Genomic DNA, 27,987 nt, shown 5'->3' with positions numbered 1-27,987 from the left:
AAATGGCGGGCTTCTCCCCAGCGGGGCCGCAGCTCCCATGCGAGCAGGGCAGGGTGAGCTGGGCACAGCTCCCTTCCCCACCCTCCCCTGCCGCCCAGTAACCATCATGCACTCCCTGCTGGCCCCTCCCGGCCACAGCCCTCCTGGAGGGAGGAAGGAATGAGGATGTTCTTTGAGCTCACAGGCCTGACCCCTGATTCACAAAGGCTTGACTAGGGAAGATTCCCCCACCCATCCACTCCTGGTCCTCGCAAGGGCCCCTCGGAGGGCAGGAGGAGAACAGAAGGGGCAGTCGCCACCCCCTGCCCTGCCACTGGCCCTGTCTGATGACGCAGCCTTAGCCTTCCATCATTTCCAACTTGGCCCTGGCGGGTGGCCGCCCGTCAGAACCCCGGTTCCGCGGCCCCCCTTCCGCGGTGCTCTTGGGCTCTTGGTAGGGGTTGTCCAGCAGGTAGCGGAACTGGTTGTAGTTCTGGAGCAGGTATTTTGGGGCGTACATGTGTTCGCTGGGGTCGGCCGGCGGGTACTCCTGCTGCGTGCCGTCAAACCAGCCCCCGGTGCGGATCAAGCTCCGAATGTAATTGAGGTCCCGCTTGTCCTCGTAGTCGCCCCAGCGGGGAAAGTCGCCGTTCTGCGCCGACACGAGCTTGAAGTAGATGCCCTCGGGCGTGAAGCACCAGGAGCAGTGCCAGCCGGCGAAGTGCAGGGGGCTGCCCAGCGACCACTGCACCAGGATGTGGCCCGTGCGGTTCTCGTACTGCCGGAAGTTGGGCATGGTGTAGTACTGGCGGCGGCGCAGGCGGATGCCGTCCAGCCCGTACACCGACTGCAGCATGTCCACCGTGCAGCCCGACACCACCTCCAGCGTGCCCGGCTGCTTCCAGAAGAAGCCGTAGAGCGACTTGCGCATGTGGAAGGCGAAGGGCTCAGTCCAGCCATCGTAGAGCTTGAGGAAGAGCACGCCGTCGCGCGCGGGGATCTCGTCGGCGTCGTTGATGATGAAGACGTCGTCGGGCCGCAGGTTGCGCAGTCGCGCCACGCCGTCCTGCGTCAGGAAGGTGCGCAGGTAGTCGTCGGCGATCCAGCCGTCCTGCCGCCCCCCGGGCGGGAAGTGGTCCAGGAAGACGTAGAGCACCTTGTGCCGGATGTACTCGAACGTGCCGTTGGTCAGCATCTCCCGGAACTTGAGCGGCCGTGGCTCCCCGTAGGCCGTGAAGTTGGACTCGCACACCACAAAGGCGTCCACCACGTCGCCCAGCTCGTGGAAGCGCACGTCCAGCAGGTCGAACTCGTGGTTGATGTTGATGGCGTTGATGACCCGCCGCGGCACCTCCCTGGGCAACAGGCGCTCCTTGGTGGGCAGGTTGGAGTACTGCACCACCGTGGGCACCCCGCAGCTGGGCCCGTGCCAGCCCGGGAGGCACACGCACTCCACCCACTTGCGGCGCGCGCCACGGCCGCCCGTGCGCTCCTGGGCGCTCAGCAGGTGCCGGACTGGGCCCCGGGCCGATGAGCCGTCGCCGGCCTCCGCCTTCTCCTCTGGCCGCCCCGATGGGGGCCTCTCCAGCATCTTGGTACCTGGTTTGAAGCAGACACCCCCGGCTTTGGTGCGGACGAAAAACTCGGTGGTGTCCTCGGGCAGCACGAAGTCCATCCGGTGGAGTTCCTCCGTGGCCTTGCTTGGCGACAGCGGCTGCAGCAGCGGCGAGTGGGAATAGAGCGGGGTGCGCAGCAGGTCGGGGCTCCCCGGCTCTGGGCTGGCCTGGGGCGTGACGGGGGCATTGTTCCAGAAGAAGCTGGACACGAGGTTAGGGCTGAGGGAGGCCAGTTCTCGGGGGAAGGTGACATAGGACAGGGTCTTAAAGAAGTGCAGGAAGGAGATGAGACAGAGGCCGGCCATACAGAACATGAGGAAGAGCTTGTAGCGTCTCATCTTCATCCTGCAGGAAAGAGGGAGAGAGCAGACGGGTCAGGGGTCTGCATTCCTGGGTGAGGGGAGCCTGGGGCCCTTCTCAGAACCGGGCCTGAGGAGGCCCTTGCCACCACCACGTTTGTTGCCGGTGACCCTGCATGAAGTCACCTCCTGCCGCCCAGGCTTCAGGCCTGCTAGTCCAACGTGCTGTACCCAGTACCTCTGGAAAGCCCAAGAATCAAGGAAACTCCCTTTCTGGTTCAAGGATCCCCTCCCCTTGCTCGCCAGCCCTACCCCCCGGGACCACCAGGTCACCACACATCCAGCCTCTGCAACTGGCTCCTCCACCTGGCTCCCCCTACACTGCTGCGGTACCAGCTGCCTCGCTCCAGGAACGAAATGCATCCTGGGAAACACTCAACCCTGCCCTGCAGAAGCTGCCCCTGGGGGCTTACAGGCCCCAAAGAGGGGGGAGGCAGGCTGCAGGCATGGGGTCCCCCCTCTGTGCTGCCCAGGGTGATGTTCTCGTTTGTCTGTTCTTTCCACCTGTCTGCCTTTTTTCTGTGGAATATTGACAAGTCTTTTGACTACCCTGTCACTGAAAAAATTCACAGGTCTGCAGGGATAGCATTTTATTCTAACATATTTAAAGAATAAAATTAAGTGGAAGCTCCCCTCATTGCCCCATGCACTATACTGCATCGCTCCGCAGGCGCGCACAGTTTGATCTGCGAGAGGTGCATCGCTGGTTTTAGATGCAATTGTTCTGTTCTTGGTTTAATAGTTTTCATAAATACCATAGTGAATGCTAAGTCCAATCAAATTTCTTCTAAATCAATAATAAAGAGATTTTCAGATCAGTAGAAATAAATCTGCTATTTCCTTTTAAATTCTACATAATATTTCATGGCTATTTTGAATGGATCACTCTCTAGTCATGCGTGATTCATGAATATAACCATTTTCTCCTTACACAGTCTAACTTATCAATTCGTTATGGCTACGGAGACATATATAATACAATTTAAATAGACTTTCATTTCAGGCTTTTGTAGTTTATCAGAGAGGTAGCGAAGGCAGCACAGAGAGTTCCCCCGCCCTCCTCACCCCGCCTCCCCTGGGGTTTTAACATCAGCACGACTAGGAAACTGAAATGGGCACGTTCCCATTAACTGAACGCCACATGTCATCTGGTTGTGCAACACTGTATCTCATGCATGGGCCGGTGCTGCAAGTGCTCTGGCTGTAACGGTCCCGCTCATGTTGTCCTTGAGCCCAGGGAAGTGGCAGGCAGGCTGGGAGGTTATACCCTTTTGGGGGCAGGGGACCAGTGGCTTGTTTGGCATGACCCACCAAGTCACAGGAGGGGTTGAGACAGAAACCCGGCCTTTGGCATCTGGTGCCTTCGTTTCCCCTTCCATGGATCCCGGTGAGTGGGGCCCAGTCCTTCCACCTAGAACATTCTTTTCCTTAAAGCATTCCTTTCCGTGGCTTCACCTCTGGGCCATTCAGGTGACCTCCTGCCATACTCTCCCCTTCACCTCCTAATGCCAAGGGCAGCAGGGCGCTGCGGAAAGATGTGCACTCGGCCTTAAGCTGCAGACGCAAGGCAAGGCTCCTCGCCAATTTGAACCCTGGTTTCTACATCTGTGAAATGGCTACAAGTTCCTTTTTTTTTTTAAGTAGTTTTTTAAAAAGATTTTATTTATTTTTAGAGAGAGGAAGAGAAGGAGAAAGAGAGGGAGAGAAACACCAGTGTGTGGTTGCATTTCACACTCCCCCAGCTGGGGACCTGGCCCGCAACCCAGGCATGTGCCCTGACTGGGAATCGAACTGGCGACCCTTGGGTTAGTTAGCAGGCCAGCGCTCCATCCACTGAGCCACACCAGCCAGGGCCGGATACAAGTTCTTAGCAACGTAATTTCTCTGAGTTCCATGGTCAGAAGGCGCAGAATCATGAATGTTCGATCTAGAACTGAGTTTAAGGGCCATTTCCTCCGACCCTTTCCTTTTTATGAAGGAGGGAACCCAGGGACTTCAGGGACCTGCTCAAAGTTACAAAGCTGAGGCGTGAACCTGGGCGGCCTGTGCTACGCCCGTTCCTCTCACCGTGATGAGAGATCCTGACCAAGCCAGTCCAGACCATTCGCGCTGCCAATCCCCTGGCCGGGGCGGCACCTCCCTCAGCCTAAATGTTGGACCTTCCCGGAGCCTACCCACAGGTGGGTAGCCCAGCTGCCTGCAGGCACGCAGGACAATGCGGGGTGGGGGCCTAACCTCTGCTGAATGTCAGCCATCCCAGGACCGGATGGGGCTGGTCTCCACTAGTGTTTCAGACGGCAGAAGGGAGGGGCTGCCCCTCGGCAGCATGTTTGAGCGGGTCTTCTGGGCTCCACAGTGGATTCCCGCCCTGCTCTGGCAAAGTGAGACCAGGCAGAGCAGGCCAGCAGGCTGAGTGGAGGGAGCACCGGGGCGAGGCCCAATAAAGGCAGGCGGGGAGGGCTGTTGCCATGGCAGGGACCAGGTATAAGGCAACTGTGGGGAGAGGTCAGCACAGCAGAGGCCTCCAGAGGTACCCCCCCTGAGCATTTCAGGACCTGCCAAGGGAGCCCTGATCCTTCCAGCAGACTGTTTTCCCCTACTTGGGACCTGCCTCTTTGGGGCACACCCCAACCCCTGCCCTGGTTGCACCACACTGGCTTGCGAGCTGTGGAGGGGCAGGTACTGGTTTGCAAGCTGCCGGGACTAATCCCCTGGCAGCAGCAAACAAAGGCCTTAGCAGGTAGGAAACTCAGGGTAGCAAGTGAACACACCCTGCTTTATCTGAAGGAGGGCCCTTTGCCTTGGCTCGTGTGGCTCAGTGGACTGAGTGCGGCCTGAGAACCTAAGGGTCGCCGGTTCGATTCCCAGTCGGCACCTGCCTGGGTTGGCAGGCCAGGTCTCCAATGGGGGGCGGGCGCGAGGCAACCACGCATTGATGTTTCTCTCCCTCTCCTCTCTTTCTTCCCCTCCCTCTAAAAATAAATAAAACCTTAAAAAAAGGGGGGCCCTTTGACCCCACCGACGTCACAGTAAGCCCGACCCCCTGGCCAGGCAGGCTCTCAGGATCTGGTTACACCTGGCCCGCTCTGCCCTGGGGAGGACAGACTCACCAATGCCTGTGACCTCCTTCGGACTCACTGGGCCCAGCCCAGCTTGCTGCCGAGAATCATGGAACTGAGCGTGTTTCTCTCATCACTTGGGCTGCTAGGAAGCTCTAAAGGGCACAGGGGTCAGCCTAGAGCCTCATAAAGTACTCATGACTGTCTGCATTTTTTCGATTCTCAGTCTTCTCGGCCTGATTTCTTTTTATCTTACCTTCACATATTCTGTTAAGTGCTTCGAATGCATTTTTTGATCAAGAGGCATATAAGTAGGAAAGAGAAGAAATAAATAAGCCTTTGGGAGCTGGGGTCTTATTTAAGTCTCAGCCACCCTGGGAGGTCCTTGTAATGGCTTTGTTTTTACAGATGTGGAAATGGAGACTCAGAAAGCCGACAAGACTCTCCCCAGTGACATTAAGTAGCTGGCAAGTTAAGACTTGAACATCAGTTCCGTTCCCAAGCCAGCTCCTGTCTCCTCCTGTGTACAGCCGAAACTGTTTCCCTCCCCAGCGCAGGTGGCCCGGCTGGGGGCTAAAGCCACGGAACCGACCTGGGCCACAGCCAGCAGCCTCTCTGCGTCCCCTGTGCAGCTTCATGGAGAAACCTTCAGGTGTGACCAAGACGCTGGTCGCTGACACAGCCCTGCGGCTGCCCAGAGCACGTTACATGCACAACCTCCCTGAATCCTTCCAACGCAAAGCCGGTACTGTTGTTCTCCCCACTTCACAGATGGGGAGACTGGGGCCAGAGAGATGATGGAACTTGTTCAGTGCCACACAATTCCAAAGGATCGGACTCGTTTCTGTGGGGTTGATAGTGGGATTTAATCCAGTGGTAAAGTTGTCCTGAGACCCTTGCACCTGCCAAGTTCAACCCAAGTGGGCAGCAGGGTCCTCCAAAGTGTGTCCGCCACTGACCAGTGAAGACAACCCGGTGGATGAACGACCACCATTGCATCTGACCCACACAACACCCCCCAGGGTGCTCACTCCACCTGTACCATCCACTCCTTCAGCCGCGACTTCCAGCGAGCACGCCGGTGCCAGGCACTGAGTGAGGCCCCAGGAGCACGGGGCCAGGACCCTGGCCCCGAGGAGCATGGCGCACGCTTGGGCTGCGCAGGAGAGGGTCGGTTATAACCTAAGTAAACGAGCCAAGTAACATTGCACATTAGGCAGAGTCACGCTCTGAAGGATAACGCGAGGTGAGGGGAGGACGGGGACGGGGACGGGTTCAGCGGCACTAGCGGGGCCACCGCGGCCTCACAAGGAGGGAGACTTGACGGCAAGGCCGCAGAGGAAAAGGGCTCTGGGCAGATGGAGCAGCCAGGGCTCAGGGGGCGCTGCAGGGACAGCAGACCAGAGGGGGATGGACGGGCTCGGACCGCGCAGGGCCCAGGGGTGCGGCTGGAAACGTGGCCACCCCAGGACTCTGAGAAGAGGGTCCTGATCTGCCTTCGGTCTGAACGGGCTCACCTGGGCCGCTCTGTTGCGACTGCCGCCCCCAGGGCAGAGCTCTAACCCCCGCTTCCTGGCTGCCTGCAGGGAGTGCTGACCAGCCTCTGCTGAGTCCCTGCGACCGACCGCTGTGAACGCCGAGTTCTCTCGGAGTCAGCCCCCGCTCTGTGAAAAGGAATGTGATCTCACCTGCCCTGCCCACTCCAGCGAGACACTGTGTCCGCAGCCTGTCCTCCCCCCGATGCCCGCCACGGTGGCCTCATCTCCCCTGACGTCTGTCCCCTCAGCGGAGGGACCACAAGCTCACAGGGCGGAACCTGGACACGGTGGGTGCTCGACGAGAGTGCCCTGGGCTGCCCCGGGCCTCCTCACAGCGCTCCCCGGCGCTTCCATGAGCACATTCTGGAGCCGGACTGCCCAGTTCTGGGCCTGGCTCTCCTGGGTACCCTTGGGTAGGCTAGTAACTTTCCTGAGCCTCCCTTTTCTTATCTATACAAGTATCCAATAATAATCCACGCACAGTGCCTAGCACAGATCAAGCGCTCAATAAGCGTGAGCTCTCCTTACGGCTATTGCTATTCCCCAGCCTGGCAGGGAGAAGAGAGCCTGGGCTAGGGGATGGGCAAGGGCAAAGGCTTGGAGCCGAGCCGCAGCAGGGCCTGGGCCTGGGCCTGGTCAGTGCTGACCTGTCTCAGAGCCGCAGCGAGCAGAGGGAGGGTCTCAGCAAGTGGAGCCTGGGCAGAGCCCAGGGTGGGCTGGGACAGTAGGGGGTGGGACAGTGAGGGTCTCTGGGAGCCTCCCTAGCAGGACCCCCTACATATTCCACGAGCCGCACCAGCCCCAGCGGCTGGGTCTCCCATTTGAGTGCGTGTGAAGGTGACGGGGGATGGGCCAGGTGCTTCCTGGTGGCTGGATAATCACGGATGACCCTGACCCGGGACCTCACAGCCAGGGGAGGTCCCGGCTGGGCCGATTTGCTTCCTTCCCCCTCTCTCTTCCCACTGCCCCCCTCAGGCTCTGCTTGGACGGCGGATGGAGCAAGGGGGGAGGCAGGTGAGCCCCAACCCCACGATGCAGCCATGACCTCAGGATGGGGGCTCAGGCTGAGTCCAGGGGGCTCCTGGCCAGAGAGAAGAGGAGCTCCCTGGAGGCTGGGGCTGTGACCGCGGAGGCGGCCAGGCGGGCGGCAGCCTCCCAGGTGCAGACAGCCCTGACAGCTGTCACTGGGGTGACAGAGGCGCCCGTGGAGCTATCCGTGGTCCTGAGCTCGCCTGCGCTGGCCAGGGTCCTAGCTCAGCCCCGGGGGTGCCCTCAGGCGGCCTCACCCTCGTCCCCGCCAGCCCCCTCCGGGGCTCAGAGCTCATGTCCTGAGGGCTGCTTCTTCCTCGCCTGCCTCACGACCCTGATTCCTGATGTCCTCAGTGTTGGGGCAGCCAGGGGGCACTCAACTCTTCCAACTGGGAGAAGGGGCCAGCTGTGGTCTGTGTGCAGCGGCAAACGGGTCCAACCCTCAGTAGGTGTTCAAGGCACTCTGTCAATGGGGGTAAATCTCGGAGGTCAGCCCGCCCTTCCTCAGTCTCCACTCCTCGGTAGACATCCGCCCATCTAAACCTCCCAGCCTGGGGGCACCATCGAATGCCCCCCCCACCACCTCTCCAGGAGTTCATCTGCTCGGAAGGGCATCTTGATTTTCAGCTGAAGTCCACCTCCCTGTGCCCACCTTCCTTCGCACCCCCATCCTGCCCCATGTGACCCGAGGGCTCTGCCCATCTCCATGAGGAAGGCAGGAGGTCTGCAAAGATCTGAACACTGCCCCTCACTTCTGCAAGTCACTCCACCTCTCTGTGCCTCAGTTCCCTTCTAAATAAAAGGGAGATATAACGCTCCCTGTCTTACAGTGTTAATGTGAGAATCAAATTCGTTGATCCATGCCAAGAACTAGTAACCCAGCCTAAGCATACAGTGGGTGCTCGATAAACATTGGCTTCCAGTTTTACTGGAAGTCAGGGGGATTTGGTTTGAATTCTAGCACTAGAGCTTACTAGCTGTGTGTCCTTAAGCAACCTACTTAGCCTCTCTGAGCCCATCTTCAGATGAAGAATGACGATGTCACCTCCTCCGTGGCTGCAGCCCTGTGGGAGATTGCAATGAGCCGAGGTGCCAAAGCACCGGCATGGAGCCTGGCACTTGGTCGATGCTCTAAAAATGCCTGTTTCTTTGCTTCCATTTGGGCTTCCTGTCCGATGAGCAAATATAGATGATCCAACGGAACCTGCCGGGCCTGGTTCCTGGCCAGGTTTGCGGAAGGGCAAGGCCAGGCGAAGGGCTGCTCACCACCTTCCAGGGCATTTCTCAGTGACTCATTGGGCTTTCCTAACCCGAGGCCAGGACCCGGGGGATCGGGAGCTGCGTGGAGGGTTCAGGATCCTCCTGCGGGGTCTGAAAGGCGCCTGGAGTAAGAACATCACCCAGACCTTCACCCCAGGCCAGTGTCCCTGCCAAGTGCCCATCTGGCATCCTCTTGTCCTGTTCTTGGGGCTGCCCATTCCAAGCCCTAGGTGGGCTAGAAATTCTTCTGTTGGCCTGAACCAGCCTCTTCGGCGCTTCTGCTGTTGCCTCCAGGTGCTTTCTTGGGGTTAAGCAAAGCAAGCCAGTGTCATAGAGAGCAGAAAAGAGTGGCCATGACTTCCATATTTCCTCCGTTCCTGGGACTCAGTGAGGGTCCTTCCACCATGAGATTCCGTGGTCCTGCCTGGAAGATGGGCAGAGGAGGTGGCTAAGAACAGGACAGATTCCAGAGTTCTGGCAAGATGCACAAAACTGACGTATTTATTTCTTCACCTCTCATCATTTCATTCATTCCTTTGGTTCACATCAGGCAGGACTCCAAAGGTCAAGCCTACACACCGGGGTCACTCTACGGCCAGCACATTGTCCAGGCTACAGGTGAATACGTGCTGAGGCCTTGCTGTGTGCCGGGCGCAGCGTCTGCGAGGGCTGGAGGGAAGTCAGGGCCCGATTCAGGGAGCCGACGCTGGAGGGTCGCAAACATGCGTATGTCCCCATCTTGTTGATGAGGACGCAGAGGCTCAGGGAGGTCAAGGTGCTTGCTTAACCACACCGCACTAGTGGGAACGGAACAGATGGAAACAGACACCACTTCCCCCAGGCACCCACATGCACTGACAGGTAGACTGGGGGCCCAGCGGCACAGCAGATTTTGGGTCCCGCCATGGGCTAACCACAGGTTGGCCTGGCCGAGAGAGGGTCTGGGGGACCAGCACCCGCCATCCCCAGGGATTCTGCTCCCCTGGCACTCCGCAGAGTGAGAGCTGGCTCGTGGGGCCAGCCCTGGCCAAGGACACCATCTGTTCCGGGCGACCAGAGTCCTGGCAAACACTGCTCACCACAAGGCAGCAGCTGCCACAGCCACAGATAAGGAAGCCCAGGCCCAGCGGGGAGAGGAAGAGCCACACTGGGAACCAGTTCTTGGACCAGCGAGGCGGTGCTGGAGGAAGCTGGGGCGCCCATGCCACCAGAATACCAGCCTGCCTGGGCTCAAGGGTCTGGCCCCACTTTATCAGCTGGCTCAGCTCCCAGATGGGACTGGCTGCATGCTCAGCCCCATGCCCACACCCAGAAGCCCTTTCCATGGCGAACGCCACCTCTCCCCCTGCTCCACAGCCAGTCCCTCTCCTTCCTCCAAGTTCCTCCCCTCAATCCCAGCTCCTGCCCGCTGCCGCAGAGGACAGGCACATGCCTGGGAAGGTCGGTTCCCAAGACTGGGACCTGCCTGCCCTTGCTCCTGGCCGCCTCCTTACTGGTCACTGGCCTGCCCAAGACATCAGCTTCTGGTCCCCAGAGGCCAGTGGATATAAAGAACATTCCTACCATCCCAGAATGTCCTATGGACGGCACTGCAGGCTAAACAGATTATCATCCTCCGGAACCAGCCAACAGGGCAGCTGTGCGCAGAAGTCCGCGGTGGCTCACAGCTGTTGTGAATGACCCTGGCCTTGCTCCACCCACCCCGCTTTGCCTTCCTCACGTGAGTGTGGCGGGCACCAATTACCATGTGCTGAAATACCGGCCAGCTGTTGGCTAGGTTCTACATACACCTGACCCCCACAACCACCCTTGGAGGTAGGAATTATTATTATCCACATTTCACAGATGAGGAAACTGAGGCTGAGCGGGTAAAGCAACGTGGAGCGCACTCCCCTGACCACCTGTCCAGAGTCACTGCTCTCCAGAGCTGGAGACCCACGTAGCTGCCACCCAGAAGGGCTAGGACAGGGTGCAGGCAAGGCTGGCCCCAGCCTTGGGCCACTGAAGGCTCTGAGCACAGCGGCCGCGTCAACCTGTGCCTGAGGACGACCAACCTGTCCGTTTCCAAAGCTGTCCCATGACGTGCTCTTTGAGGATGGAAACATGTAGGCCTGTGCCAGCCAACCCCCCAGCCACTAGCCACACATGGCTACTGAGCACTTGAAATTGACTTGAACGGGAGCAACAGAGAAACTTACAATCTAAATAGAATATGAGTTTTAATAGCCGCATGCAGCTAGTGGCTAGCGCATTGCACAGAATGGGCTTCGACCAGACCGGGGAGAAGGGAGCCGGGGGCCAGGTCCCCCGCACCAGGCCAGCAGGAGTGGTGAGGCGGCACATCGGAGGAGACGGGGCGGGGGGAAGGACGCCGTGGAGCACAGCTGTGGTGCTGGAGAGCAGGAAGCCGGCCGGGGCATCCGGTCGGGGACACAGGGAAGGGTGGGGGACAGTGGGGAGCTGTTGCTGAGGTCCTCAGTAGATCCGGGATGATGCGGCGGTGGTGGGGGGGCGGCGAGCTGAGGGACAGAGCCCTGGGGAGAGCCACCTACCATCCCAGCCCAGCAGGAGGACGGGCTAGAGCGGGGAACTGATAGGGCCCTGAGGTGTGTCTAGAGAGCAGATAAGCTCTGGGCCTGGAAACAGGGAGCAGCAGGGAGCAAGGTGGGCAGGTGAGGTCCTCCCGGAGCTCAGTCCAGTGGAAGAATGGAAGACAAATGAGAAAACAGGTCCACAGAGGGTGCCAGGTGTCAGAGAGGGCCTTGGAAAGGACCCTTCGCCCAAGGCCCAGGTCCAGCAGGTGCCACGGCAGAGAGTGGGGACAGCAGCCCAGCCAGCGGGCTGAGGGCACAGAGGCCTGCGTGTTGGGAACCCCCAATGCCATGCAGCAAAGTGAGGGGGAGGTTCTGAGCCTGGCAAGGAGGACACAGGGTGGCAAGGATACTCCCCTCACCTCGGGCCGCTTGGGCACAAGCCTGGCCTCCCCACATCGGTGGCCCTCCCTTGGATCTGCAGTCCCGACGCAAGTACACCTGCTGGCAGGGCAGGGCTGGGGAGAAGTGGGCCCGGAATATTCCCCCCGGGAGATGGTGCCTCTGTCACCATCGCCACCTCCTTGGCAGCTGGCACCTCCTGAACGCCCCCCGGCTCTGTGCGCTCGCCTCACTCTATTTACCTTCACAGGGACCGGGCGCTAAGATGGGCCCAGGGGGCTGAGGGACCTGCCTGCGACTTGGCTCACACCCACACGCCACCGCGGGGCGTCCTCACTCAGGATTTCGGCACAAGGTCTGGGCTGCCGCCTCAGCCTTGCCTCTCACCTCTGCCCAGGTCCGCGGCAGGAGCCAGCGTGCCTCGCTTTTGCAGGTGCCCTTCTTAAGAGCTGTGCCTGAGCAACCCCCCGCCCGCCCCGCCACCGCGTCCCCCAGCCCCTGCACCCAGGCCACCCAGTGATTTACAACCACGTCTCACAAAGCCCCAGGCTCCCTGAAAAGCCGAGAGCGCAGGGCCCCGGCCCATCCCCCCACGGACTCCGACACGAGCAAATCGCCCTGGACAGAGGCCTGTGTTGGGTCTGTAGGAGCTTAAAAGGGGTCCAGTGCTCTAAAACCTTGAGAAACCTGAGGTGAGGCCTGGCCTTCAGGAGGCTCTGGGGGCCCGAAGACCCTCAGGGGACAGGGCTCCTGCTCCATGATTCCTTCCCCAGTTCTGCGGGCTGGGGACTGAGAGACAAGCCATGGAGGTCCCACACTGGCTGTGCCCACCACCCTGGAGGCTTCTGCTGGCCTCCTGTTTGACCCTGGGCTCCAGTCATGGGGCCTGGCAGCGTGGCCTGGGGACCCCTGCCTGTCCGAGGTCTATCCTTGAGGCACCCTCTGCAGCATGCTCTGAGTCAGGGGTGTCCAACCTTTGGGCGTCTCTGGGCCCCAGTGGAAGAAGAGTAATCTTGGGCCACACATTAAATATATTGCGACGTGTGCTTACACAAAAACTCAAAATGTTTTAAGTAAATTTAAAATTTTGTGTCGGGCTGCATGCAGCCTGAGGGCCACAGGCTGGACACCCTGCAAAGAGCTTTAGCTCCTGTCCCTAATTTTACCCTCACATGAGCCCCCGTCACTATGACAGAGTCCAAGTGACCAGCCTGGCTTGCTCCTGGATTGCTCTGTACGGGGCAGGGTGTGTAGTCCTGACCCCAGGTCTTCCTGCTTCCCTCTTCCCCCCATCCCCCCGTTAGTCCTGCCTGGCTCCTCCCTGGCCCCTCCAGGCTCCCCTCCCTGCCCCTCACCCAACCTGGTACCGGCCCAGGCCCCAGGGTCGCAGGCCCCAGGTGAGGCGGTGTCCCATCCCAGCCGCTGCAGCGTGCTCCACAACCCTGTGCCCGGTGTTTATGGCTTTGTGGCAGCTGTCCCCTCTTTGGAGGCTGTCCCCTACACCCCAGGCCCAGCGCAGGCAGCAGTTAGGGGGCTGTGGGAGGAACTGACCTCATCCCAGCCTGGGGCCCGCTCTGCCCTCTCCTCAGCTGTGTTCTCGGCTCTACCTCTTCCCAGCTGAGTCACCTAACCTCTCTGCACTTCAGTCTTCTCATTTGTATAAAAGGGTAACCAAGTAGCCCTGGCTGCGTGGCTCAGCTGGTTGGAGCATTGTCCTGTACCAAAGGGTTACCGGTGGGATCCCCAGTGACAGCGTGTACAGGAGGAAACCAACTGATGCCTCTCCCTCTCTCAAAATCAGTAAACAAATCCGCGGGCGAGGATTAAAAAAAGGGCAACCAAGCCTCCGTGAGACGCACCCCACCCCACTGGAGCCGCTCCCCAGCGCTGGGTGATGGGAGCTGGGTGCCCTCCAGGTTTCCGCGTACAGGTGAGAGCCCTTTGGTGCCCAGGGAGCACATGCCCATCTCCCCTGCGAGCCTCTCTCTGGTTCCCTCTCTGGGTGGTAGGTCACCCTGAACTGTGCCCTCACTCTCAAGGAGCTCCTGGACACTTTCAGTAGGACACAGATGGGAAACAGAGGAGGAAAGCACATGCGGAGGGGCTTGAAGTAAAGTCCACGGGTGGGGGAGGCCCGGTGTCTCACACAAAGAGGGGCTGGGAGACCTGGGCCTGAACCCTCACTGTCCTCAGAGAACACGAGCTGTTGTCCTGTCTGGGGCGGGGTGGGGGGTGTCTGTGGGGTGGGTGCTATCGGGGTGAGGAGTCTCGGTGAGTGGACACATGCTGGGCTGTGTGGCCGACCACGGGTGAGAAACTGGGGGCCCAGAGGAGGCCCCCCAGCAGCTCTTGCGCTGCCCGTGAAGCCCCGATGCCCATGGCCACTATTAGCAAGGTGCACAGTCCCTTCGTTCGGAGCTGCCCTGTCCCAGGCTCCTCCCGGGGGGCGAGAACACATGTCTATCTCAGAACAGGGCCAGGCAGCGGGGCCGCCAGCATTCATGCTGCTGGCAGGTATGCAATGGGGGTGCACTGAGGGCCTTTAAACACACTGTCCCATGATCCGGGGTCCCCCTTGTCGCCTCTTTTACAGCCCAGCTTAGCTCTCGCCTCCCCTGGGGGGGCTACCCTCAACCCCAGCCTGCTCAGGAGCCCCCTGCTCAGAGGCCTGGAGAGCAGCTTCCCGCTGGCCCCTCTGCTTGCCCTGAGCACTGTACACGCTGCATCCTGCTCCCCAGCGGGCCACGCAGCGGATGCCAGGAGGCGAACACCCAGCGAACGGAGGAAGGACGTAGCTTTGGGCAGGTCCCTCTGCCTGTCAGCGTCTCACCGGGTAGGGCTGCTGAAGGCCCAAGTGAGGCCAGCTGAGAGAACTCCCCCCAGGCACCGGAGCCCGGTGGTCCCTGTGGGGCGAGCCCGGCTGGGACTGACGGCTGGGAGGACGGGGCAGGCATGGAGCGGCAGGAGAAAGAAGGAAGAGAGAGGCCAGGGTACAGCCGGAGTGCGGTCAGTGCAGGCAGGGGCGCGGCACAAGCCTGTAATAATTAACTGAGCAAATGATCAATCATTAATAGAGCTTCTGATTAGAGAAAGAAGAACACAGCTTTTTCTAATTCATAGATAGGAACACGTTGCCAATCTTTGAACAAACGTTGACCCAGCAAGCCCTGTGCAGGCTTATCGCTCACACCCTTAAGGAACCGAGAGGCCCCGTGCCTCCCAGCCACAGGCCATCCACACCCAGATTCCTGACCCTGCTCTGTCCAGAGAGGAGAGGGCAGCGAGCAGCTGAGTCCAGGGGGCCGGAGACTGAGACCAACTCTGTCCCGCCTCAGTTTCCACACCTACGGGATGGAGACCAGGATGCTCACTGCGAGGAAAAGCAGAGCCAGTGAGGCAGGGGCGGGTGCTTCCTGCCTCAACCACAGTGGGGTCAGAAACTCATTCCTGGGCCCAGCTGTGCAAGGTGCCCCTGGGGCCCATCTCTCAGCGGTAGGGGAGGAGCTGGATTCAAATCCTCCCCTGCTTCTCCCCGACCCCTGTGTGATCAGGCCACTTTATCTCCCCGGGCCTCAGTGCAGGACCATCCTGGCCCCTCACTCCATGAGGGTTAAATGGGGAACATCCGAAAAGCCCTGACCTGGACCAGTCCCCCGGGCCCCTGAGCGGAGGCCTGGGCGCCCCTGCCCACACCCCTCACCACGGCCTGGTCGGGGCGCTCGCCACAAGGCCAGCGACGCCTCCCTCCAAAATGCTCCCAGGACCTAACCCCGGTCCTCCTCCTCGCTGGCCTCCTTCCTGCCTCCCACTTTTTAAAAATTCTGACTTGAAATTCTTAATTGTTGAACAAGAGGCCCTGCACTTTCATTGGGCACCGGGCACCCATCAGGCCACATCCCCCACTGCTCAACACCCGCCCAGGACCACCCCTCCCCGCTGCCACACACTGAGAATGAAATCCAAACTGCTGTGCCCATAGGCCCTGCCAGGTGGGTCCCTGCCTCTTTGCTGACCTCGCCTCCCTTGTCCACTCCGCTCCAGCCACAGTGCCTTTCCGTCCCTCCCTCAGCCCAGGTTCACCGGTCTCAGGGTCCTTGCACTGGCTGCCCCCTCCACCTAGAATGTTCTTCCCTCAGGTCTCCCCATGCCAGCCACCTCCTCCCTTCCTGACCGGCCAGTAAAGCGGCTGTCCCCTCCCCAGGTCCGCAGCTCCACAGCACTCTCTCTGCAGAAGCTGTCTGTCTCTTTGTTTATGTGTTAGTGGTCTGTCCCCCCACCCCCGACACCCTGCTCACTCGGAGTGTCAGCAACAGGAGAGCAGAGTCACTGTGGGCCTGGGTCACGGGTCCCCATGGCTCCCCATCCCCTGACAAAGCCTGGCCTGGACACAGCGCTCCATAAACAGCTGCTGATGACACCGGGACTCCTATGAGAGCTGATGCCAGCCTCTGAGTGGAAAGTATCATCTGGTTTGGGGGTGCATGGGGCAGCGGGCCCGGCCAGGGCGTGCCCACCCCGAGCCGGGGGCTCTCCCTGCTCCTGAGGCCCAGAGAAGGCCTCCCTCTCAGCCCTGCTGAGGTCAGCACCGTCCCACCCAGGCAGCCCGGCAGTGCCAGCCCCTCCCTCCAGGCTTGCCTGTCCTCCCCAGACAATATACAAAGGGCCACTTCAGCGCGGAGCCTCAGCTCCATCTCCAACCCGGAAGGCTCCCCCACCCTCCTCTGTCCTCACGGGGCCTTCCCCAGCACAGGACAGGGCCACAGAGTCGGGCTAAGCTGGAGAGGCTCTGTTCCATGCGTGACCCCTGGGCGTGGGGGAGGGCGGGGGGCGCCCCCATGCAGGCCGGGGGCAACCTCGGTGCCCCCATACCTGGGCCGTAGGAGTGCAGTGGCACTCCCACGGGCACCTCCCCCGGGTACAGGGTGGCAGGTGGTGAGCACACCTGTGCACTGGGAGGCCTGAGTGTCAGTGCGGAGGGAGGCAGAGAAGGAGACCCGGTGGGACGCGGGCCAGGCCACAGGGAGGGTCCAGTCAGTTTCCATCCTGCCTGGGACCCTCCGCTGCAAAACAAGGCTCGAAGAACCCGCTCACATAGTTGCCCCAACAACCTAGCCGACGTCCTGCGACCTGAGCCTGACGCCCAGGGAGGCTCGGACGCTTCAGGGATTCCCAGCACTCCTCCCTGTGGGCCGGTCGGTGAAGTGGCCACCCCCCCACCAGCCGCCTGCGCCAGGAACCCCCCCTCCTGCTGACTCCGCACCCCTGTCGCCAGGCCCTGTCTGTCCCATGCCCCTTGCTTCTCAAATCCCACCCACCTTCCAGTGCCACTGTCCCATGCTAGTTGCACCGCCATCAGCGATCACCTGGCAACAGCAGCAGCCTCCCTGAAGGGCTCCCAGACTGGTCCCCATGAGCCAAATAAAAGCCACATCTGACACCGCCTGGCCCTCCCACCTTGGAAGCGCTGACCTCTGGTTAAAGTCCAACCCTTCTAGGAGGCTCCAAGTTGGTGTATAATCTTACCCCCCAACCCCATGCCTGCCTCAGGCAGGGTCCGCGGAACCTTGCTTCCTCTGAGCTCCCTGGCCCTCGGCTTTGGAAAGATCCTGGCCGCACCCCCGCCTCCCCCGCTATCCCTTACCCCACACGGAGGCTGTGCTGCCCCAGCCTGACACAAAAAAGGTGCATGTCAACCTCAGTTAGTCAAATGAATAAATGACCCTCCACCCAATCCACACACCTCTACCTTTCAGTAAATGCTGCTGTGCTCTCAGGCCTGGCCTGGGGCTTGAGAAAGTAGCCGCAGGTCCCAGTCCTGCCCGTGGTGCGACCTGGGCTCACGCCCCACAATGAGCTGGCTCATCTCCACGAATGCCCAGGGTCCCTTCCAGTGGGGGGTGGGGCAGTGGAGAGGGGAGACAGGAAACGACTCCAGCCTTCTGAGCCCTCTGAGCAACATGACGGCGGTGGCCAGGAAGGGGGTACGGGCTGGAAGGGGGGGAAAACGAAGCGACGGCTCCCGGTGGGGCAGGACCCTCCCCACAGCAGCTCACGACCATGTGCCTGGCACACACTAGGTGCTCAACAAGTCATTTCTGGGTGCAGGAATGAGCGTGAAATCTGGCTCTGCCACCCCAGATTTAGGTCCCCAGGCAAGAACTTGACCCTCTCTCAGCCTGTTTGCTGAGACGCAAGAGGAGAGGTTGGTCCTCAGAGGGATTTGGGAGGTGACACGCTGCGCCTGGCCCAGAGCCCGCAGCTCCTGGACCTGGGAACCTGAGTGCCACAGTGAACCTCCTGCTGGGAGCGGTCTGGACGGGGCAGGTGCACCACTGGCTGGCCCCACGCTCGGGCACCTGGCAGCCTCCGTGAGCTGGAACAATGACCCCTTTCTCCTTCCCTCCCCAGTTACTCTCTGTCTGCCCCTGCCTTCGAGGACAGCAGCTCCCTCGGGTCAAGACCTGGCTTGTCTCCCCTGGGGACATTCCGGGGGCCCTCACCACGGGGCAGGGAACCCCACGCAGGGCTGCAGGCGCTGGGCCCCTGCTCCTTAGTATCGCGGGAGCCACCGAGCTGTCCTGGCCCCATTAATTACTTAGTCCTTCCCACCTGCGCACCCAGTATCCCACACGGGCCCGCCCGCCAACGGTGGGGAAGGAGAGAGGATACACAGGGCAGCAGCGAAACCGTCCCCCCAGGGCGAGATCGTTCCAGGAGTCAGGTGGCCAGGGTCCCAGTCCCGGCAATGTCACGAACCCCCTGGGGGCCCTGGCACCCAGAGCAGCGCCCCCTTCCCAAGCGCTGCACTCCCCCTGAGCTCATCCTCAGAGCCCCACTTCACAGAGGAGGAAGCCGAGGCTCAGAGAGGGGCTGCGACCTGCAGGCCAGGCACCCGCAGGCTGCACGGAGGGCGCTCGCCCCGCGGGCTGGGCAGAGACCCGAGAGTGCCTACTGCTCAGCAAAGCTCAAGAGCCTCCCCTCCTCCCACCCCCCACCCCCGCCAGGACCTCTGGCAGACGTCAGCGCTCCATGTTCCAGGAGCCTCCGTGTGCTGCCAGGAGGTTTGCTGCTCCGCTTCCACATTCTGAGCTCCGTATTCTAAGCGCTATGTTCTGATATCTGGTCCCAGGTTTCCCTCTGGTAGGAAGGTCTGCAGCCTGGAGTCTGCAGCCTCAGGTCCATATTCTGTGTTCTCCAGCCAACACGCTCCCTCTGCAGGGCACTGCATTCTCCGCCTGCCCTCCCGCCACAGGGCCCACAGCCACCGCTCCACCAGCCTCCAGGGGCATTTTCAAGCAGCAGGGAGGGCTTCGGGGTGGCGGGCGGTGGTGGGGAGGGAGGCGTGGTTTCCAGCAGGCCACAGGCACACAGAACGCTCTTCCCCACCCTCCTCCCTGTCCCGTCTCTCCAGGAAGTTCCCCTGACTACCTCCTGCTGGCCCCTGCCCTCCCCATCCTGTGCTGCAATGGCCTCACAAGATGGGCACTCCCCCAGGGCAGAGAGCACTTCCTTTGGGGTCAGGGCCTGGCACCTCCTCGGTGGGCACTCGACTAACATTTGCTGAAAGAATTAACCAGGCATGCCCGAGGTACTCGCGGGATTGCACGTGGGGTCAGCCTCAGGGGTGCCCATTCATACATGGCGATGATACTCAGCCGTGTGCACATGCAGGCGAAGTGCACAAAATGTACACAGGGAAACACACAGTTACACTGGGCCGTGGGCAGACCTGCCTGTGCCCCAGCACACAGTAGGGCCTCAGTGGATGACCACTGAATGAATGAGTGAAGGAATGTTCTGTACCAGGGAGAGTCAGGGGCCATGGGAGAGACAGAGATGAGTCCCCACTGAGGATCAGGGCTCAGCTGTGATTACAAACACCTTTACCACAAGGGAGAAGTGGACCACGCCATAGGAGGGCCGCTTGAAGGCAGAGTCAAAGGAGACGCAGCGTGCGCACGGGGCAATGGGGATGGAGGTGCCGCGTACAGCCCTGAGGCCACCGCTGGCTGCGAGGAGGGGCGGGGAGGGCTTCCCATGAGGACAGCAGCACCTGCGGGTGCCTGGCGTGGCTTCCCAGGTAGAGGGTCTGGCACATAGAAGGTTGGAGGTGGGCAGAAGAGGCCCGTGTGCAGAGAACAGCAACGGTCCCAAGGCTGGAACGTGGGGGACACGGGGAGAGGGGAGCAAAGGCCAGATCAGCACCACAGAGCGGAAGGAGGTCAGAGGTTTGGACCGAATTCGAGCAGAACCACATCCCAGTAGCCCCAGGCCTGGACACTCGCTGACCCAACTTCCAGAAACAAGAGGCATGCAATCGACACGAATGCTCTTTACCACCGATGCAGCTGTTCCAGGGGACGTGTCGGGGACTGGACAACTGCCATGGGTGAGACCCCACAGCTGGTTGCCTCTGAAGACCCAGCCCACGTGGTGACCCCAGGAGCGGACACATGCTGAGCCAGCTGTTCTCAGGGCACCTTTTCTTATGTGTCTCCTTCAAAACATAACTTTATCCTTTTGGTTATAAAAGTTGATCATCCATTCCAGAAAATCTGGAATTCACAGTGAAAGAAACAGGACCACGGCACGCACCACCCTGCCGCCCCCCGCCTGGCACTGCGGTCTGAGCAGTCACGGGCTTTTTTATCCACTGCACCTTTTCGCTGGAGTGATTGACCGACACGGACTTCTGCCAGCTTTTGGGCACATGCACTTTCTCTAAGGAGCATTGTCCTCCAGGCTGCAGGTCCAAAGAGCCAACCTGGGGACTTTGCCCTTTTCGGTTCCTTCCCATCCCTCCCACTGAGAAAGGTTCCACCTTGGGACAGGACGGGAGGGACAGAATGCAGTCCCATGGCCCCTCTCCGTGGCTCTCTGGGTCAGTCCTAAGGGCCCGGGCCTCAACGTTTCCTTTGTTAAGTGGTGGCTTCAGCTGGCTACGTGGCCTCAAGGCTCCACAGCCTGGCCCCTCATCCGGGCTGAGCTGTCAGTCCCCTGGGCTGCGCTGTGCCTGGCCGTTGCGTCTGAGAGCCGCCTCAGGAGGCCCCTGGTCTTTCCCGGAGCTCCATGGGTTTGTCATCCAGACAGAAGGACTGGCACAGTAAGCCCCACAGACGGCCCGCGTGGCCTCCCCCGAGTCCTCCCGCCCCACTCCTCTCTCACCACTCCCCCGGCACGTCCTCCAGGCCCTCAACAGACCTGCCCTGCCCTGCCCGCACGGCTCTCACACCCCTAGGGACAGACAGAAATCCCCTTGGGGTGAGCACCAGGCATGGCTTCCTGGAGGGGTCTTGAAGGGTGCCCAGGAGGGGAGGGCACCCCAGACAGAGGAACAACACCTGCCAAGGCCCGGGGGGAGGAAAGCCAGCGCCTGGATCTCTAGTCTGGGTGGGGGTCCTCCCCGCACGCCACTGCCTAGAGGCAGCCCCCGCGGTTTCTGCCACGTTCCCCACAGCAGCGGGTGTATAGCCACGGCCCGTGCTCATGTGTGGCCCCAAACACCACTGACAGCAGCGACTTGCCAGGCCCCAGAAGCAGCCTGACGAGGCCTGCTCCCTGGACACCCCTAGGAGGGGTCTGCCTGGATGTCCTTCAGGGCCAGCACCTGTTGTTTCACGGCTCTCATAGTGGTCATTCTGTGTGGCCCACACCCACCTGCTAGGCTCCCCTGACCCTCCCGGACATGGCAGAGATTCCCGTTCTCTGGTCCTCATGTTGGGGGAGCAGGCTGTGACCCTGGAGCCGTCACCCACACCCCATGGGCCTCAGCTTAGAGACCGAAGACTGTCCTGGGCTGTTCCAGGAGCAGGTGGGGCCAAGCTGTGTGCCTCCCTGAGCCGAGGCCTGGCTCTGCCCCCACTGGCCACGCGGGCTCCCCAGCACTGGCCGCTGCGGTGAGTCTCCCAGCAGCCTGGCAGAGGCCCTCCTCTCACCGCCCCGCCCTGTGCTCACAGGGAGCCTTCTGGTGCTGGTCTTCCAACCAGAGCCACAGGGACAGGGGAAGAGAGTCACGCCTCCGAGCCATGTGAGAACCGGTGAGCTGATGGGCATGGAAGTGCTTTTTGGACTGCAGGTGCCACAGAGGCTCCTTCATGCTTCTGCCTGATGAGCAGGCTCTGACCCAAAGAACCCCCTCCTGGCTGCATGGTCCTGGCAAGTTACCTCCCCTGCCTGGGACTCAGTTTCCATACAGCGGGACGGGGATGACTTGGGCACTGCTGCCCACCGCTCCTGAAACACGGAAAGGAAGTCCCACAAGAAAGCACCGGCACCTTCTCGGGAAGGTGCCTTCGCGAGCTTTCGCCTGCACCGGCCCGGCTGCCGTGCTCCCGAAAGTGGCCTTCACCTGCCGCTCTCACAACCACCATTCGACAAATAGTTAAGAAATATGTACTGAATGCTTTCTCCGTGCCAGGCATGGTGCCAGCTCCCAGCACATGCCCGTGTGCCTCGCCTGGGAGCCCAGCCGTTCCTGTCATTGGTCGCCCTTCCTGTTTCCCTTCCTGGGCCACCATCAATCACCAGCCACGAATCACCCGGCAGCGAGAGGAGGGCAGCCACTAGAGACTGATCCAGAGCATTGAGCAAGCTCTGGGGGGTTCCACGGCCAGCAAGGACCTAGTTCCCAGAGGAGACCGCAGCAGCAGATGCTCCTGGAAAAAAAGCAACGCGGGTACAGGGAGAGGGTCCTTCTGGTGTGTGCAGAGCTGCGGGCCGTGGGGAGCATGGAGCAGAGGCATGAGTCACAGCGATCGGATCCCAACGGGCAGGGGGTCTCAGGCAGCCTGGACCCCATGGAGCTGGACAGCGGTCTTGGAGCCCACAGCCCTCTAAGTCCCCAAGGCAGCATTTTAAAAACTGGGTCTCCACCCTCCCTCCCACATTGGATTTCTGACTCAGCAGGGTGGGAGTGGCCCAGGAAACAGGTCCTTTCTTCATGGCGCCCAGGTGAGGCTGAGAAAGGCTTCCGGAGGCCCCAGGACTGTGGGGTGACTGGAGAGACACCAGGGCCCAGAGGCGGGTGACCTGTGGCCGCCAGGACACGAGTGAGGTAGCTGTTTCAGGCGTCCAAGGCTCAGAGAGTGGTCCGCTCTGGGTGACCAAAGGGACCTAGACAGGCGGCCCTGTGTGGGGTCCCACAGGCTGGTGACAAGTCCAGCCCTACCACCTCCTGGCCCCAAGCTCTAGGCCCCAGGCTCCCTCACTCTGCCAAGCAGGGTGAAACAACAGCACCTACCTCTCAGGAAGCTGGGAGGCCGTCCTGGGATGATGCAGACAAAGTGCCTGGCCCCGTGCCTAGCACGCAGCAAGTGCTCAATAAATAGTGGCGCATGATGGTGGCCGGGAGATTCGAGTGGGGAGAATAGCCTGGAAAATCACCTATCGCGGGCGTCTGTCAACCAGAACCAGGAGCCTGCCCCCGCAACCCCACCCTCGCTGCTCAGCCCCGGTCTGCGCTGCTCCTCTGGGGACTTCCAGGCAGGCAGCCGGCCCAAGGGGGCAGCAGGAGGTCAGGCCCGAGGAGGTGCCAGCTCCCTGGCTGCCCTGGCCCTCAACCTGCCCCGCCCGCAAACTGCCCCACCCACCACCTGCCCCAACCACACCCCCACCAACTCCACTTCAGTGGGAGCCAGTCTTAAGCCAAATAAGCTCTAAATTCCTAAAATTACAAAGTAATTAAGTATATAAATAATTCCCATTGTTCCAATTTTATTTTTAGAGGAAAAAAGTGAAAACAAGTGAGGAATTTCCATTCCAACAGGGAAATTTCCATTTCAGGGACCCGGTTAACCTCCAGTGTCACAGGCCATCCTTGGGCCCCCCTGTGGGCCCCATTCTAGGCCACAGGGGGGTGTTTCACCGCCCTCCCACTGGGCCTGCTTCCAGCCACCAGGAGGCTCTCAGCACCTCCCGACGCCGCCCTGTGCCCTTCTGGGAGAGGCGGACAAGCAGGGTCCCGGTGACCGTCCTGCCGAAGCCTGAGGCTACCCTCTGGAGGGCCCGGCTTCTCTCTCAGGGATGGACAGGAGAGCAGGGCTGCTCCCTTGGGCTGAAAATCATTCACGTGCTGCTTTGAGCTCCTGCAGGTCTGTGGAGCTGGCAGCCTAGTGGGGATCCTGTGATAAAGACCCAGGGAAGGCGCTCTGCGGGCCCACGGCCAGGAGGGCAGGCCTCACGCAGGCTTCCTGCGTAAGCGATGCGCGAGCAAAGATGCAAAGGACAGGTCAGCGCTGACAAGACACGGTGCCTCCATTTCCCCATCTGCAACAGGGATTAGCATGGTACTTTTGTCACGGGTTGCTGCAGAGATGCATTAACTGTCAGCTGTTAATGTTTTTCTGGGTGAGCACATGAGAGGGGCTGTAAGACTGGGGACAATAGTAGAAGGGGGAGAAGGGTCTGGGTGATTTGGGGTGGACGGTTGGCATCATAAAGGAGGCTTTTAACGGGGGACAGAGGAAGAGGTGGGTGAAAGAAACATTCGGGCAAAGGAAACAGCAAAAGCAAAGGAAGAGAATTTGAGGCTTGGGACCTCTCTGGATCATATCTCAGAGCTTGGTTAAGCTAAGGCTTGGGATGCAGAAAGGTCATTCTGTGCAGAGCCTCAAGGCCAGGCCAAGGTCAAGGGGAGACCCTGGGAGAAGGGCCTAAAGCACGAGGAAGGCAGGGTCAGGGGTACGGAGCTTCAAGAAAGGAAGACGCCAGCCCTCCGCTCGCTCAGCTATGAGTCCTGCTGCGGGCGCTTATCCAGGGTGGCCTCCGGCCCCGGCCTCGGCCTGCGCAGCGCCTACCCCTGCAGGCCCTCCTTGGTTCAGTACGGCCAGGCAGCTCCCCAAACCCATCTGGCTGACAGTCTCTGGGGTCTTTCCTTCTTGTTCAGCCATCATTTATTTAGCACCTACTAAATGCCTGGGTGCTGAAGCTGGCATGTACCTCCTTCCATTATGAGATCGTTAAGCTGCTGGCAGCTTGAAACAAGCTCTGCTGGGAAAATTTACGCCACAGAAATGAGCCAACGCGGCTCATCAGAGAGCCAGATGCCAGCGTACGACTGCCCTCCGCCCAAGCCCGGACGCAGACGGGCAGGCCCCTGCCCGTGGGGACTCACACACAGAAGAGGACGACAGAGCTGCGGAACGCGTGTGCACTGTGGCAGGCAGAGCCGTCTCTGAGGGGCAGGGGGGAACAGGGAGATGCATTCTGGAAGGAGGGTAGTGGACAGCCACCAGAAACTGAACCAAACTGGCGATAGTGTGCACCATCCCATTTTAGGGAACTGAAGCACAGCCCACAGTCACACAGTAAGAAGTGGCAGGGCTAGGACTGGAACCTGGGCCACCAGATCAGGAATCCTTGCTTTTTACCTTCTGCGTTCGATTGCCCCATGGCGCAATGATTGCAACTCTCCTTCCTCCCCTAGGCAGAGGGCTGGGCGGGCCTTGTGTGCCCAGTGGTGTTTGATGCCCAACTAGATTCTCATCTCCTGAGGGCAAGGCCTGCATCCTGTTCACCTGGCTGCCTGGCACGGTGCCCCTCGCAGGAGGACGTCGTGTTTATTGACCTAAATGTCTGAAGAAACTTCTGGAAAAGAGCCCTGGTCCCCATGTGGTGGATTAGAGCTGGCTGGGAGGGGGTGCACTGGTGCAGTGTGGGGAACAAAGAGGCTTTGGCCTTGGAGTGCACAGCAGGGTCCCTTGAATGCCATGGCTTGGGGCCAGAAGGTGGTGGGGACCCAGAGGGGCAGGAAGAGGCTGTCTGTGAGGACAGCCCCGGCCCCAGCCACTCCTGGCTGCTGCTCTCTCCCCTCCTAGGAGGACGCGGACACTCTGCCTCCCCCCCCTCCACCTTGGCTCCCTCCCAGTCACAGCCAGCCCGCACATGATCCTCACCACCACCCGGTGAAGCGATCCTGGCCTGCCAGCTGGCATCGATGTCCCCGTTTTACAGGTAAAAATACCAACGCAGCAGCCAGTTCTTCCCAGGTGCCAGGCGCCCCACGCACCTCCTTTCACACAGTGCTCTCCGCACTGGTGGGGAGGATTCTCCCCATTGGACAGATGTGGAAACCGAGGCTCAGAAAGCTGACTGCTAGAGGTGGTCCATCCACCACAGGAAAGGCATCCGCAGTGCGGGCCAAGCAGCCCTGACCACTGCAGAGACGCTTGGCTCAGCCTTGGAAGGGGGGCGGCCGAGCCGGCCTGTGTCAGTCACTCCAGCCCTGTCAGGACAGAGTGCCAGCTCACTGCGGGTGTGGCCCACCACCCTCTCCCCACCTGGCCCTCCCTCCCTCCCTGGGGCCTCGAGCCCTCCTCTCTCTTCATCTGGTTTCTAATCTGGCCATTTGCAGTGCTTGACCATCCCTATCTCCATCTCTCAACACACACCAGGCACTCGTGCCTGTAAGCTTTTGCTCATGCCATTCCCTCAACCAAACGCCCTTCCCACGTTTTCTGCTGAGTGAACAAACTCTTCCAGCTTCCAGTTATCACCTCTTCCAGCAAGTTCTCTACCCACCCTGGGCTGGCAGCCTCCCTTTCAAACTTTCCTAGGACCCTGTGCCTCCCCCCACCCCCACACCCGCCTTTGGAAGCATTAATGACTACACAGAATCGCCAGCTCCTGGGTGGGGTGTGGGGTGGGTTGTCTTGCTCTTCCCTCCATCCTTAGGTTTGGCCCCACGCCCAGATCCTTAGTTAAACTGCCCCGCGGAGGTGACACACCAGTGGCAGTAACTCCCCCATCAAGGCAGATCCTGACTGGTGTCCCAAGCGAGAAAACGAGTGCCATGGGGATGCAGAGAGTGCCAGTTCTGGGGGACCACGCAGGGGTTTCCTGGGGGCGGTGTGCCTGCCCATGCCCCTTCTGGGGCATCTCGCAGGGCTAGGAGAGTCCTCCGTGCTCAGGCCACCAAGGCTGGCTGAGGCCCTCTCGGCTTCCCCTGGCACCGGCGCTCAGGCACCCCCCTTCCCCTCTCCATACACCCAGACTCACTCCCCTCCCCACCCCAGGTTCCAGAACTCACTGTTTGCAGATATTTATAGCGCCCTCCCCCAGCCAGGTTCCCTCCCCTGCCCTGGGCAGTGCAGTTGCGCTTCTCTCCCCACTCCCCTCTGTTTGGTCCTCAACGGCAGCCACAGTCCCGCCCCCCACCACCACCCCGCCCAGCACCCCGACTGCGCCTGGGCCTCCAACGCCGCCGCCGCAGCCCCGGGTCGGGGGGTGGGGAAGGCGGACGCTAAGGCCTCCCACTCCCCGCCCCGCGCCGCGCCGGAGGTTTGTGGGGGCGCAGGGCACAAAGCACCGCTCAAGCCGAGTGCCTCTGGGACGCCCCACGCTGGGGCCGGGAAAAGAGGGGTCGAAGGGATGAGGCTCTGCCCTCCAGAGCCAAGGAAATCTCCACTGAGCAGCCAGTTGGGGGAGGGGACGCCAGAGCCCCTACATCCCGCCCCTATCTTAGCACCCCCTCTCCACCAAGCCCCGCAGCCTACCGCTCCCGCCCCCGGCCCCAGAGGTCACGCTCGGGGAGGGGGCATTGGGAGCCATGACTGGGGGCGCCGCAAGAGCGGAGGAGGCGGCGCGGAGATGGAGGCGGAGGGCCGGGAGTGAGGGATGAAGGGGCTGCGGCGCGGGTCCCCAGGACACCAGGGTCAACTCACCCATCGCCTGCTGGGTCTCAGCAGCAGCGGCGGCGGCGGCTCCGCGGCCCCCGGAGCCCCCGGCGGGGAGATGCTGGCGTCCGCCGCAGCCTCTCGCCCCATCCCGGGCTCCGGCGGCGGCGGCTGCGGCGGGCGCCCGGCATCGCTGGCGGCGCGGCCCCGGCTCGGCCCCGATCCCCGCCCCTTGCCCCCACCTCCACCCCGTCCCGCGGGCCCGGCGCGGCCGCCTGGCTGCACCCCGGGGCCGCGGCGGGGACCCAGCGAGCGGACGGCGCAGGGGAGGGCTCCGCGGGAGGCGCGCTGGGGGTGCTGAAGCGAGGCCCGAGTGCGGCGCGCGGAGGTGCCCGCTCCCGCTCGGTTCCGGCGGCTCCGGCCCCCGCCCCGCCCCCACCGCGCCCCCTCCCCTCCTCCGCCAGCGGGGCTCTAGTCGCCGCGCCGGGCCCGGGGGCGTCTCGGACCGGTCTCGGCCGCTGCTGCTCCGCGCCTCCCGCGTGTGCGATCAAATGTGTGTGTGTGTGCGTGCATGCGTGCGTGCGTGCGTGTGTGTGTGTGTGT

The 27,987-nt window shown here is 61.2% G+C and overlaps 1 protein-coding gene across 3 annotated transcripts; it reads right to left on the bottom strand.

Moving 5' to 3' along the window:
- Positions 1-52: 52 nt before the first annotated feature.
- Positions 53-27,909, bottom strand: MGAT3 (beta-1,4-mannosyl-glycoprotein 4-beta-N-acetylglucosaminyltransferase). 3 transcript variants are annotated; one of them, XM_054582543.1, is made up of 2 exons: positions 27,891-27,909; positions 53-1,940 (listed from the first exon to the last, which is right to left on the bottom strand). In XM_054582543.1, exon 2 carries the CDS (start codon positions 1,937-1,939, stop codon positions 338-340), a length of 1,602 nt encoding a protein of 533 aa, XP_054438518.1. In that variant the 5' UTR covers position 1,940; positions 27,891-27,909; the 3' UTR covers positions 53-337. The 3 variants fall into 3 exon arrangements, with proteins under 3 accessions (XP_054438518.1, XP_054438517.1, XP_054438515.1); XM_054582542.1 differs by lacking the exon at positions 27,891-27,909 and adding an exon at positions 27,433-27,521; XM_054582540.1 differs by lacking the exon at positions 27,891-27,909 and adding an exon at positions 3,266-3,359.
- Positions 27,910-27,987: the final 78 nt, after the last annotated feature.

Source organism: Pteronotus mesoamericanus, unplaced genomic scaffold, assembly GCF_021234165.1.
Source record: "Pteronotus mesoamericanus isolate MK-2021 breed Mesoamerican mustached bat unplaced genomic scaffold, CSHL_Meso_final contig_702, whole genome shotgun sequence".
Lineage (NCBI taxonomy): Eukaryota > Metazoa > Chordata > Mammalia > Chiroptera > Mormoopidae > Pteronotus > Pteronotus mesoamericanus.
This window is presented reverse-complemented; position numbering and strand designations above follow the sequence as displayed.

Excerpts from the sequence above, each read along its gene's own strand:
- MGAT3 (XM_054582540.1), bottom strand. The coding sequence starts at position 3,333 with ATGGAAGGGGAAACGAAGGCACCAGATGCCAAAGGCCGGGTTTCTGTC. Across the intron at positions 1,941-3,265 it reads TCAACCCCTCCTGTGACTTG|GATGAAGATGAGACGCTACA; the intron begins GTGGGTCATGCC and ends TCTTTCCTGCAG.